This window comes from Pyxicephalus adspersus, chromosome 8, assembly GCF_032062135.1.
Source record: "Pyxicephalus adspersus chromosome 8, UCB_Pads_2.0, whole genome shotgun sequence".
Taxonomy (NCBI): domain Eukaryota; kingdom Metazoa; phylum Chordata; class Amphibia; order Anura; family Pyxicephalidae; genus Pyxicephalus; species Pyxicephalus adspersus.
The window spans coordinates 73,297,021-73,311,412 of record NC_092865.1 but is presented as its reverse complement, the minus strand read 5'-3'; the positions used below and the strand labels follow the sequence as shown (position 1 = coordinate 73,311,412).

Sequence of the window (14,392 nt, the reverse complement as noted above, 5' to 3'; positions counted from 1 at the left end):
TCTGTATTTTTTTGAGAGAAATACAGAAATGTTTCTGGCTTTTTTGATAGATAGCAAGTGCTATCAGAATTAAATATCAAACATTGCAAAATCAGTATATATATATATGCAAAATCAGTATATATATACAGAAGGCTCCTGTGACAGTGCACTTCTCTCCCTGCTTCTTTCTCTGACACAGAACACAAAATGGAGTGACATCTCCCCTCCCTTCCTTCCCTGTATATATGCCCGTGCTCAGATTTCTCCTGATTGGGCTGTTGGGCCTTGCTGTGCATCCTGGGAGCAAATGATTCGCTCCCAGCCGAGCCATTCCCACCGAAAATAGTCATCGATCCCGCCCCCTGCATTTTCCCTCGTTTGTTTGGCGAGAACATGACCTCATGGCGAATAACAAGGTCGTTCTCGCTTAAACGTTCAGTAATGTAAGAAAGGCCCGATTTGCTGTGAGATTGAAGATTGATTCAGCCAGCGCCTCTCGTGTCCTTTGAATCACTGTCAGGTTACTGAGTAGAGAGTAATTGAGAGTCCATTTAAATGAATTAGACTTGGGATAAGATGAGGAGAATTCTATTTGGACAGCATCATGGTCAGACCAGTTCCCAAAATGGCGCTGGAAGACACCAGTGAAAGGCTAGCACTTGGAACAAAAATATGGTTTATAGTTTTTTTCTATCTAGGCTGGGTATCAATGGGATATTGGAGTCACCGCATATAATAACTAAGCCTTGCACATGGATGCGCAGTAATTGAAGTAAATGAGTGAAGAATGGGACCTGATTTTCATTAGTAGCTAACGTCACTTTGACGTCATTAAGTCTTCCCATCAAAAAAACGTATCTGCCTTTAGGGTCTGCTAACTGCGAATCCAATACAAATGGGACAGTTTTTCTAAAGCGGATGAAAACACGCCTACGTTTATGCGGGGAAATAGCCATGTAGACCGTTGGATAGGACGCATGAAAAAATCTAGGACATGAGGAGGTAGAGAAATGTGTCTCCTGCAAGCATATAACATCCGCCTTATAGGTGTGAAAATGACAGAACGCCCTTGTACATTTCATCGTAGAGTTTAGACCCTGTACATCTAGAGAAATAATGGAAATCATCATTTCAACAAATGGGGGAGCGCTCCTTTAGCATTGCCTTGAGTCTACCTGTCAGTTTGTTTGGAATTGTGACCTCTGGTGCAAGGATTTATCTTGCCCACCTACGTAGAATCTCCAGGCGCGTTGCCCTCTAAGATTTAAATACTGGGGGATGCACCTTGAGATAAGTGGAGTGCACAGTGACAATTGTGCCGGGAGTAGGGCTTCAAGAGCCAAAAGTATAAAACCCATACATATAACATTAGGGCAAACAATGAAACATTTTTGCATATTATTAGGCACATGGTGTATTTCAAACTACTTAACTTGTTCCAGTGAATCTGCCCCAAATAATTAGCAATTGTATCCTTGGAAAACAATTGGTTCTTTGGTGCTTCCTACGCGTTGGATCATATCTTTCTTACGATAATGGTGAAATTTTACAAACACATCTCTAGATGGGCCTCTCGGTTTTGGCCTGGTAAGTGTACGATGCATGCGATCTAGCTCAAGTCTCTCAATGGGTACCTCAGAGCATAATTCTTGGAATAGACCCATGGCAGAAGATGTTAAATCCACCAGTGATTCCGGTATCCCCCGAATGCGCAAGTTAGAATGCCTGGACCCGTTCTCTAAATCCTCTAATTTGTTATTTAACAGTTAATGTAATGTAATGTAATTAATGTAATCTACATCTTGTTTATATTGGTTGATATCCTCCTCGTTGCCTTGCAATGCCGGTTGGCCCAATTCTCGCAATTCTTTTGTAAAGTGATCTGTTATCTTCTTGGCAGTTGAATCAAATGCAGCCTGTAGAAACACCGTGGGGAAACGCCGTTTGCTGCACCGGAGGTGAGTATGAGGTCAGTCTGCACCCGTAAGCTGTGTTCCGCCCGCTTGTCATGGGTCTGACCTAGCATCCAGCCATCAGTCAGCTTTGCGCATGCGCACCACAATATTCCTATTTATCAGGAAATCAAAACAAGTAGTTTATGTGAATCACAGGACACAAAGTTGATGGGGTGGAGGAACTGTGAGATGAAACAGAACATTTATTCAATTACAAATGGGCTACAAGAGAGAAGTTCTGAGGAGTAGTGCATTAATTGGTACATAGTACATGCAAAATAGCGTCCCAATTGTTATTTGCGGTTTGGATTCTGCAGCTTCTTCACCTATTGCAGTAATAGTAGTAATGCTTTTACAGGTTAGGGAGCATATATATTTTTTTTTTTTTGAGAGAAACAGAACTTTTTGGCTTTTTTGATAGATAGCAAGTGCTATCAGAATTAAATATCTGTACTTGTTCCAGTGAATTTGCCCCTTGTGGAACATCCCTCCGGGGGAGTGTCCTTTAAAAAAGTAAAAAAAAAAAGTAAAAAAAAAAAAGTGCCAAGTTCCAGTACAACAAGTGAAGAATGAGAATAATATCCTCAACAAAGGGGGTAAAACATATTCGATTCTTGCACCACAGGACAGAAGAAAAAGTAGGCTACATCCCTCAAGGCAGTGGCGTGGAAGGTGTCTGCTTGGAGGAAGATGGACTAATGAAGCAGTGACGTTTCATGCGATTTCGATGGAAAAACTGAGGATCTATCATTTCTTTCAGGTTGGGCGGTTTGTGATGATGTTGGTAAACCCAGTGCTTGGAAGCACGCCAGTGCCTCATTCGGTGAAGTGATGATCTGGGTTCTGCGGTTGTCAGAAAATATAAGCTTGAATGGATGACCCTAGCAGTAGGTGATACATTTTTCTTGGAGGATCTACAGGTAAGGTTTCAGCTCTCTGCGCCTCTGAACTGTCGCTAAATCAGCATATAATTAACAATTGTATCCTTGGAAAACAATTGGTTCTTTGGTGTGTGCCACGCTTTGGATCATATCTTTCGTACGATAATGGTGAAATTTTACAACCACATCTCTAGATGGCCCTCTCGGTTTTGGCCTGGTAAGTGTACGATGTATGCGATCTAGCTCAAGTCTCTCAATGGGTATCTCAGGGCATAACTCTTGGAATAAAGCCGTGGCAGTAGACGTTGTAAGGAACTTACCTGTCCTGCGAGCCCGCTGTGTCCCTGGGGATCCCAGAAACAGAGGGAGATGCCGCTGTAGCAGGCAGCATGGCCGAGGCTACTTCTCTGCTCGCAGCTTGTCTCTCTCTGCAGGCAGAGGGATCCATCCTGGCCAAACTACTGTTCAGCCAGGTAGCATCCCTTGCATCCAATCGGCCGCAGGGGATTCAGTTAGTCTCCGCCATTCTGGCCATTTAAGGAGAGCCTGTCCTGTACACCATTGCCCGCTATAAGCCTCTGTGAACTCAGTGTGCTTGGGTGCGTCATTGTGTTGGTTAAGTTTACCTGCTTTTGTCATCTCCATAGTGACCTGGTCTGAAGTTGACTCTGCTTGAACTCTGCCTGCCCTGACCTCGGATTGTTACTGACCATTCTGCCTGCTGCCAGCCCTGACCTGGGATTGTTCTTGACCTGTCTTTGCCTTACCCTCTTGTACTTTGCTTGTTTGGACTTAACCCTTGCTGTGCTTTATGACATTGAATAAAGCCTGATTGAAGGATATCTGGAGTTGGTTGTGGTTTGTGTGCCCAGGCGCATTACAGATGTTAAATCCACCGCTGATTCCGGTATTCCCCGAATGCGCAAGTTAGAACGCCTAGACCCATTCTCCAAATCTTCTAATTTGTAATTTACAATTAATGTAATGTAATGTAATGAATGTAATGTACATCTTGTTTATATTGATCGATATCCTCCTCCTGGCCTTGCAATGCAATTCTTTTGTAAAGTGATCTGTTATCTTCTTGGCAGTTGAATCGAATGCAGCCTGTAGAATCCCCTGGAAAAGTCATGTGTGGATGAGAGAGGTTAGCACCCAGCAAAAATATCAGGCTTGCTGGAGCCTTCCCTCTCCCCTTCCCCCGGCGCGTAACATGCAGGAGAATAAAGGGGCGCCATCTTGGCTGCAGCGCGGCCTAAGGCTGCCTTTTCCTCCTGACTTCCCATGCTGACGTGGGAAAACGTTTGCTGCACCGGAGGTGAGTATGAGGTCAGTCCGCACCCGTAAGCTGTGTTCCGCCTACTTGTCGCCAATTTAGAAGCCCGATTCTCCTGGCGAGTCATCGAGCTGACCTAGCACCCAGCCATCGGTCAGCTTTGCGCATGCGCACCACAATATTCCTATTTATCAGGAAATCAAAACATGTATAGTTTGTGTGAATCACAGGACACAAAGTTATGGGGTAGAGGAACTGTGAGATGACACAGAACATTTATTCAAATGGGCTACAAGAGAGAGTTCTGAGGAGTAGTGCATTAACAGGTACCTAGTACATACATAATAGCATCCCAATTGTAGTTTTGAGGTTTGGATTCTGCAGCTTCTTCACCTATTGTAGTAACAGTAGTAATTCTTTTACAGATTAGGGAACAATGATGATGTTCTGAACTAAAAGTATTTTCAGGGAAAAAAGACATGTGTTGAAGAGATGTACAGAACTTATCTCTATCAGACACACTATATATACGTAAGTATAAACCAAGTTTTTTAGCCCTCAAAATGCCAAATAAAAACGTGGGTCACACCCAATTTAATGAACCCTGTAGCCTTTTTAGCAGTAATCTCAGAGCCAATAGGGTTTACTAATAGTTCTCCATTAAACCTACATACAGTCTTCCAGACCAAACTGTCTTTTAATTTCAGGAGTGTCGGAGTAATAATTCTTTATTTTACATATCTTATTTCATTCCCTTGCCGTTCTTCTTTTACCTTCTCGGGAATTTTCTAACTGTATATTTTGTCATCCAGTTTGATTTCATGGTATTGCTTTTCTATTACCTATCATTAACATAATTTTTGCATTCTTTACACAATGGACCTAGGTATCCAACACTTATCTGAAATCAGTTTCTTATATTTACTTTAAAGATATTGAGTATGTTAAGGACCTAGTCACACATTGCTGGACACACACGTAAATTTAACAATGAATGGGCTGCCAACACACCAGAATGAACTACAAAGGACATGAAGCAATTTTTACAATGCATGGCGCCACAATGCAGTCCTATAGTGACCTGAAACACATGTGTTTTAGTACTCTGCTACTTGTGTGTTGGAGAGCCATTTAATTTTTAACACTGGCACATGTTATTGCATGTAACATGCATTATGCAATGAACTGGATGGAAGAAGTGTAAAGGAGCTTGAAAAGTTATGTTCTGTTTCGAAATCTGAACAGGATAAAGAATGATAGCATCATCAGCATTGTTACCTAGATTAAAGACAAACTGGGTTGTTTTTTCCTGTTGGAGTATTCTTTGCTGAAAACGGTAATCATTAGATCATTTATATAGTTAGGTCCATAAATATTTGGACAGAGACAACTTTATTTTGGTTCTGTACATTACCACAATTAATTTTAAATGAAAAAACTCAGATGCGGTTGAACTGCAGACTGTCAGCTTTAATTCAGTGGGTTGAACAAAAAGATTGCATAAATATCCGAGAAACTAAAGCTTTTTTTACACAACTACTTCAATTCATGGGCTCAAAATTAATTGGACAATTGATTCAAAGGCTACTTCATGGGCTGGTGTGAGCAATTCCTTTGTGATGTCATTATCAATTAAGCAGATAAAAGGCCTGGAGTTGATTTTGGAGAAGATTTTGCTGTGAACAGACAACATGCGGAGTTCTCCATGCAGATGAAACTAGCCGTCCTTACGCTGCAAAAACAGAAAAACCCATCTGAGAAATTGCTACAATATTAGGAGTGGTAAAATCTACAGTTTGGTACATCATGAGAAAGAAACAAAGCACTGGTGAACCCAGCAATGCCAAAAGACCTGGACGTCCATGAAAGACAACAGTGGTGGATGATGGCAGAATCATTTCCATGGTGAAACTCCTTCACAACAGCCAACCAAGTGACAACACTCTCCGGGAAGTAGGCGTATCGATATCCAAGTCTACCATAAAGAGAAGACTGCATGAAAGTAATACAGAGGGTGCACTGCAAGGTGCAAGACACTCATAAGTCTCAAGAATAGAAAGCCTAGATTGGACTTTGCTAAAAAAACATCTAAAAAAGGCAGCACAGTTCTGGGAAAACATTCTTTGGACAGATGAAACCAAGATCAGCCTTTACCAGAATGAGGGCAAGAAAAAAGTATGGAGAAGGCGTGGAACAGCTCATGATCCAAAGCATAATACATGATCCGTAAAACATGGCGGAGGCAGTGTGATGGCTTGGGAGTGCATGGCTGCCATGGCACTGGGACACTAGTGTTTATCCATGATGTGACACAGAAGCAGCCGAATGAATTCTGTGGTGTTTCAGAGACATACTGTCTGCTCAAATCCAGCTAAATGCAGTCAAATTGATTAGGTTTCATAGTACAGATTGACAATGACCCAAAACATACAGCCAAAGCAACCCAGGAGTTTACTAAAGCAAAGAAGTGGAATATTCTTGAATTGCCAAGTAGACTAAAGTTCGGACAGAAAGCCCCACAAACAATCAGCAACTGAAAGCCGCAGCAGTAAAGGCCGGGCAGAGCATTAAAAAGGAGGAACCCCGGCATCTGGAGATGTCCATGAGTTCATGACTACAGGCTGTCATTGCCAGCAAAGGGTTTTCAACCAATTATTAGAAATGAACATTTTATTTTCAGCTTTTTAATTTGTCCAATTAATTTTTGAGCCCCTGAAATGAAGTGATTGTGTAAAAAAAGGCTTTAGTTCCTCACATTTTTCTGCAATCTTATTTTTAAACCCAAGGAATTAAAGATGAAAGTCCGCAGGTCAACTGCATCTGAGTTGTTTCATTTAAAATAATTGTGGTAATGTACAGAACCAAAACTAGAACAATGTTGTCTCAGTCCAAATATTTATGGACCTAACTATAAACTGTATTTATAAAGAAAAGATTTTTGTGGGTGGAGGGAGAAGATGAAACCTGCATGTCAAGATGTATTTTTGGTGTTAATGGAAAGCTTCAGAATGTTTCAGATGATTTTCAATTAATCTCCTAGTTCCATTGTCAAATATTCATAATACTAACAACATTTTAGAGATTAAGAATACCCTTAAAAAAAAAAGACAAATTGAACATTTTTTTTTAGAACAGATTTAGTAATTAGATACAAACCTGAAAGACTGTTACAATTGCCCACAGTAAGGAATCAAAGTTTTTCCGATCAGGTACAGTATCCCCGGAATCTGTTCTGAGGCTGAATTTACATCCAAAAATATGCATTCCAAGAATACTGCAAATACAACAAGAACAAGACATTCTGATTAGTTTTGTATATTGTGCTTTGACAGTCATGCTCTTGGACATAAAATTTAATTAACGCTTTTTCATGATGGCATTGGAAGGTGTTGTCTGTGACACCTGCAGGTCCTAGTAAGATAATGTTTGAGGGTCCAGGGATAAATGCAGAAACTAAAAAATAATGTCGGCTCCTGGGTTTTTAATCCTGGTGCAAAATGCTACAAGCAGTCTGTATTGAGCATAGATAGTAAAGAGGGCTGAGTGGAATAAAAAAAATCTCTATCTACATATATAGTCATTTGAAAAAGTAAGTACAGCCCCATTAAATTTTTGACAACTGGCATAGATTGTCATTCAAATTTTGCCTAGAGAAAAAATGAATTGCTTCTAAAACTTAGGACATACTGATTGAATTGCAACTAATACTGTTTGCATAACAAATGCATGTTCACTGATCATGGGAAATAAAATAAAACTGTGTTTGCTTCATCAACCAATCATATGCTTGTAAAAATGTTTTTTCCTTGCAAATGGTTAAGGATTTACTATAATTCACTTTAGGAATTTAAATGGTACTAAAGAATGTGCAAACTAAAGTTTGGATTGTCATTATTGGCCTTCTTGTATGTTACCATTTTATTACTCTACCTTACAATTTCTTGAATTCTTGGACTTTGCAGTTATATTTCAGGCAATTAAATACATTTAGTATTGATATACAGTAAAGGCCATACAGATTTTTTTCAAATTTCAACCCAGTCCAGACCCAGGGGTTTCTTACCTAAAGATAAAAATAAAGAGCATGAGAAGCATGCAAAATGTAGCCACATTGTCCATCGTCTTCATTAAGACTACCAGTTGCCGTCTCAGTGCAGGCATAAACCTTACTAGTTTTAATACCCGCAGAAGTCGAAAGGTTCTTAAAACCGAAAGCCCACCATCATTCTGTCCAATAATCTCCCAGACACTGAGAAATAAATATCAAAATATAGGAGCAATTATTTAACATTTGAAGATTACACAGACAAAGAAACAAAAATGGCATGGATTGTTTGTCTGCTCAACATAAATTCTGCATGAATGACATAACCTAACCTAAAGCTGTTTATTCAAATTCAGTGAATGAAAGAAAAAGGCAAATTTAGCAATGACCAATTAAGCATGTGGTAAATAGTAATGAAGTTGTGAATTTGAATTGTAATGATATTTTTAAAGGAAAAAAGCCTAACAATTCCTGTTTATACATGTTTTATAGCAGCAAGCTTTGTTGTTAAGCATGAACTCTAACGATCCTGCTTCCTGTGTAATAACAACATTCAGATAGATAGCAAATGCATAAAAGATAATTTATATTAAAAAGTACTAGTTACATAAGCTTTTAACTAAGTGAAGGGTAATTACCAATAATTATTATTTTGTTATCAAGTTAATATATTTCAAATATTATCACAATTTTTCTGTATAAAATGTTAGATGTATGTATAAATGTATAAAATGTTTGTTGAGGACTATTGCTAAAACAAGTCAATTATATTTATTGTCAATATATAAAAACAATGAAAAAAACATAACGTATAGGTGAAATATTACCAAATAGAATCCAGAGCTATTATTTAAAAACCAACCTTATAATGACTATAATGCCATCAAAGATGTTATAAGGATTTCGGAGATATTCGAAAAATCCAAACGCTGAAAGTTTAAGCATCATTTCCAGAGCAAACATGCTGGTGAATACAATATTACTTATTTCCAGTATATTGGTTAGTTCTTCAGGCTGTAGAAAGAGCAGAAATTGTGGCAGCATTTAGGAATTGAGAGTATATTTAGAACTATTTTGTACTGTAATATATATATATATATATTGTGCTTATTTAATAAATGTATACATATTATGTTTTGCTCTATAAACAAGTCTATTGCCATAACACATAAAAGGTATATTTTGGATAAAGCCATACTCAGAAAATAACAATGTATGTCCAGTGTAATGTAGATGTTTATTTTTGTGCAAGAGATGCGTGCAATTCTGTAATTATTGAATTATTTTTTTTTTTTATGAAGGACCCATTCACACCATTTAGATCACTGTAATGTGCAATCCGTATACAGTGCATTAGTGAATTGAAATACATCATAGAACAGGTCTGATACAATTCAAACAGTGCCTACTTTTTTTGTAATGTGGCCTATTAATTTCTAGTGCCTTAAACAGTGTTCAAAATTATGCATCAACACAGGAAAACATATATGCCGCAGCATTGCAGGGTTATTGGGCTCTAAGATATTACTGATCTTTGCTGCAAATGTGTGTAAAAATAAGTGATGGTTTTGTCCTAGCTGACAATGATCTTGCTTACAGAAAGAGATCCCCAGGAGGCCCCACCAGGCTGTAGAAAGAGCAAAAATGAGAAGGGGCACGTAGTCTATATTGTGTGTACTGAAAATAGAGAATTTAGTGCATGCCAGCTTGAGAAGCCCTGATCAGCTGCAGGATCCATGGATTGGTGTCATGTGTATTCATGGAGACACTAAAAGCTGCCTGCCCCATGGCTGTGGTAATTTTGAAACTGACTGCGGTAATTTTTGCCATATAGTGGGGTATAACATGTCATGTTGGGAAGAAACTTCCACTGTTATGGGACCTCTGAAAGGGGGAAAAGCCTGTGAATAAGGATATTGTAAATAAAACTGCCATATGTAACCCTAAGCCCAGTGAACTAGGGGCAAGTATTGATTTTGTTGGGGAAAATGCTGATGTTATGCTTCCTTTGGCAGTTTTAGCAGATGAAACAGTTGCCTCTGTCAAGAATTGACAGTACCAGACTTGGAGGTGTGAAGACACAACTTTGGGACATCCCACCTGCACGACCCGACTCTAGCCAGAGCCTGGGAGAATGTAAAAATGACAAAAGGGGTGCCCCAGATTTCAGGTGTTCAAAATAAGTTCCCTTCTCCGTGAATCATGACTTGGTATATTGTTTGGACAGGGTGCTGGGGGAGATTGTAGAACAAGTGGTTGTGCCCCAGCCTTTTTGCGGGACAGTGTTGGACCTCTTTGGGCAAATGGTCAATATATTTTAGTAGTGTTAGAGGAATGCCTCAGGATAAAGTGTGGTATAATCTAAGATGAGCCAACTCGAAAGCAATCGCCAAAAAATAGTTTCACGTGTTTACCGGAACTCGCAAGGAAATTTTAACAGATTAGGGGACCCTCTTATGTCTAAAGTCATGAAGGAATTGTGCCATGTGTTAGAAATCAAGCAGCTTTGTGCCTCAGTTTAACATCCACAGATAGATTAGCTTGGGGATCTTGAAGAAGGTAATAGATAAAGATGGGAGAGACTGGGATTGCCTCCTGCCATACTTGATGTTTACAATTCGAGAGGTTCCCCAGTTTTCCACAGGGTATTACTCTTTCATCTGGTGTATGGTAGGCACTCCCGTAGCCAGTTAGACATTACCAAAGAGACATGGGAACAAGAGGCCATTCCCCACAGAAGTGTACTAGAACAGAATAATGTTGATATGCCTGTGGTCAAGGAACATATGCAACATGCTCAGGAGACCCAGAGTTAGGTGTACAATTACCTCACTAGCAAAGGTTCAATCCTGGTGACCATTTGCTTGTTCCCATAGGAGAGAGCAAATTCTGGGTCAAATGGCAAGGACCATATAAAATTGTGAGGAAGGTAGGGGAGGTAAGCTACAAAATTTACCAACCTAATCAAAGAAAAAAGGAACAGGTATATCCTGTAAATTTAATTAAGACATTGGAGGACAGAGAGGCCCTCTTAGCTAATACCCAGCCTCTTCCCAAAACCCAGGGGGGTGTCCCAGAGGTAGGTATTAATTAATTCCTGTCAGCATCCCATAGCAAGAAGGCTAACAAAATCCTGCTGAATTTTCTGAGTTGCATAGCTGCATGAATGTTATTGAACATAACATTGTTACAGAGCCCCACGCCTGGGTCTTAAACCTTAGTGGATACCAGAAGCCCATAGACAGGAAGTTGCTGTGGTAGAAGCAATAAAAAGTTGGCCCCAGACCCTGACCAAGAAACAGGTTCACGCTGTCCTTGGCATTGTGGGCTATTATCAGATGTTTATCCTGAACTTTGTCATCCTAGCTGCACCATTACAGACCTAACAAAGGGAAAGGGTCAGTTGAGGGGGTATTTCAGCAGTTAAAGAAAATGTTGTGCTACCAACCTGTGGTTGCACTTGATTTCAAAAGACTTTCTGTGGTTCAAATGCCTCTAATGATGGGCTGGGGGCAGTCCTGTCACAGCTGGTTGAGGGGGAGAAACACCCTGTTATGTATTCGAGCAGGAAATTGACCCCGGCTGACACAAAGGACAACAGGGGAACATAAAGTGAAAATGTTGCAGGGTAATGCAGACACCTTTGCCAGGGCACACTGTTTGGTGGCAAATCCTAGGGGTCCAAAGCGAAGAGTATGTGACAGGGTGTCCCATTACTTGGCTGGAAAGGTCTTGGATGGGGTGTATATGATGCCCAGGCTAAGGTGCTCTGTTTGAGCTTTCAGGAAAAGATGGTTTTAAGGGTCCAGCTGGCTAAGGAGGAGTTGGGAGGGTTCCTTGGCCTCCCGGTCCGTGTCTGGGTCTTAACTCTTACTTAGCGAGCACCAGTGCTCTATTTAGAGTTTGATCAGTAGACTGCTGGGAAATCAATGGTTTCTCCAAAATGTGAAAGGAAAGACGCTCAAGCGAATATTGTTTAAGAGTAAGCTATCAGCTTTTTTTTTTAAAAAAAAGGACTTTGTTTTGAGTTGCATTATTAACCATTATTAGAGAGGAATCAACCAAAGAGGTAATTTGCATCTGTGCTAAGATTTGTTTTGTAATTTTTTTGTTGTTTACATTGTAAGACAATAAACTACTTTAGCAGGAGCCTGAACTTTGTTTTCTGAAAAACTGGGTTCGGAAAGGGGGGAGGCAATGGCGATGGGGGCATTGGCGGCCCATGGGGAGCTAGGGCCTGAGAGCGCAGAGTTGAGAAGGGGTTTTGACGGTAGTGGAGGTGAGCAGGTGCCCACACAAGGGGGTGTTGATGACGTGACAAGGGGGTAGGTTTACATCTGTTTTAAAGGGCATGTCTAAAAAATGGAGATGAGGAGAGTTGAGTACATTGATCTTTTTTCGTTGCTGCTGTTGAAGCATTTCAATCGAGATAGGGGAGGAGGATTTACAGCGGCATAGACTGATTCCATGCACGTTTGCTAATTGACTGCAAGCGTTTGTGAAGGCGAGAAGGAACCTGAACAAATGCACCAGGTATATGGGGGTATGGCATGGCTGGGATACAATGAACAATTTCTGCAGTGCAAGGCTTTTAGACCATCAGTTCGCTGGGATCACAAGGATATCTGCTTGTCGATAAAGTTGATGGACCCCAGCACGGCCGGTTGGGCAGTCCTTTTTTGGGGGGGCCAGAGGTCTGTCTCCTTTCTGATCCCTGGCCTATTGGAAGAAGGGTTTGTGTTGGCAATACAACAAAGCAGTCTGCAATGTTAGCGGTTCCTGTCGTTTCAGGCATGAGTGTGCCGGATGTGAGGGTTTGCACGGAACTTCTCTGTGTTTTAGGAGTGGCAAATGAAAGAGGGTGATCGGGCCATGAGAATCGGAGGGCCATTTCAGACGGTGCCAGTGGAGGGGTTGGTGATTTCACTGCTTGCTGTAGTGTCAAATAAAGAGCTAAATATGTTTATACACAATCTGTAATTTGCATCCAGGTGGTCACTGAATGATGCCATTGACCCAGAGTTGTGCTCTCTGTCATACACATCATTTGACTACGTGATGAAATGTGTGAGAAAATACAGGTGGAGGGCTCTTTTGGCCAAGACAGATATTGAATCTGCCCTTCGGTTGTTGCCGGTTCACCCAGAGAGTCAAAGGTTTTTGGGCTGTACATGGGCAGGGGCGATCTTTATGGATTGGTGTTTGCCCATGGGGTGTTTTCTGGAATGGGTGGTGTGGGAAGTGTCTATGATGCAGTCGGTTATCTACTACCTGGATGTCTTCTTGGTCGTTGGCCCGCTGGAAGCAGCTACTTGTAGAGTATTCTTGGCGACATTTTAGTTTATGGCTGAGCGTTTTCGGGTCCCGATGGCAGGTGACAAGATGGAGGTGCCCTCAGTGGTGATGGTGTTCCTAGTAATCTTCATCAATATGGAATGCGGGCTGCCGGTTGACAAGTTGTTGGCCTTGCAGGAGGAAGTCGCCAAAGCGCAGGAGCGGAAGAAGATTACGCTGAAGAAGCTAAAGTCCCTTTTGGGTAAGCTTAACTTTGCATGCAAGATCATGCTGATGGGGCAGGTTTCTGCAAGAAGGTTGGCGACGGCCACAGCAGGAGTATTAGATTGAGTAAGGAGTTGCGGGAAAACTTGCAAGTGTGGGAAAAGTTTTTATCGGAATACAATAGTATACGGTTTGAATGGGTATGGGTCATATTGACAAGGGACATGGAATGCGGAGCCGTGGACGGAGGAGTGGCAGGCAGCAGGATTACTGATGAACTTGGCAGTGCTGGAACTGTTCGCGATTGTGGTCTCAATATAATTATGCAGTAAGGTATTGGCGAACAAACTGGTGCGGTTTTGATGTGATAACCTTGGAGTAATGCAGGCGGTGAATGCGTTTATGGCCTCATCTCCTCCAGTTTTTTGATTGCTGAGACATTTGGCTAGGAACATTGCAATTTTGGCTGTGCATATTCTAGCTGCAGTTAACAATTGCGGATTCCTTTTTCAGTTCAGTGGGACTGTTTTTGGCGACTGGCACCAGGTGCGGAGCATCAGGGCATACCCTGCCCCCCCGGAGTTATGGAAGATATCCTAGCTGGTATAGTTAAGGAATCTGTGAGTTAGGTATATGCTGCGGTTTGAGAGAAATGGAGGTGTTTTTCTGACCAGTGAGGAGCCAGGCAGGAGGAGGAATTTTTGGATATTTTGTTATACTTTGTTTGTAGATGTTTTGAGAAGGGGGTGTCAGT

General features: G+C 41.1%; 1 protein-coding gene across 1 annotated transcript in view; it reads right to left on the bottom strand.

The window, feature by feature from the left end:
* Positions 1 to 14,392, bottom strand: part of CACNA1I (calcium voltage-gated channel subunit alpha1 I) — a 370,590-nt gene that overhangs the window by 170,416 nt on the left and 185,782 nt on the right. Inside the window, exons 8-10 of the mRNA XM_072421248.1 lie at positions 9,002 to 9,153; positions 8,158 to 8,343; positions 7,251 to 7,368 (exon numbers count right to left, since the gene is read on the bottom strand). Of these exons, the coding sequence (XP_072277349.1) occupies positions 7,251 to 7,368; positions 8,158 to 8,343; positions 9,002 to 9,153 (456 nt within the window). The remainder of the gene's footprint in view (positions 1 to 7,250; positions 7,369 to 8,157; positions 8,344 to 9,001; positions 9,154 to 14,392) is intronic.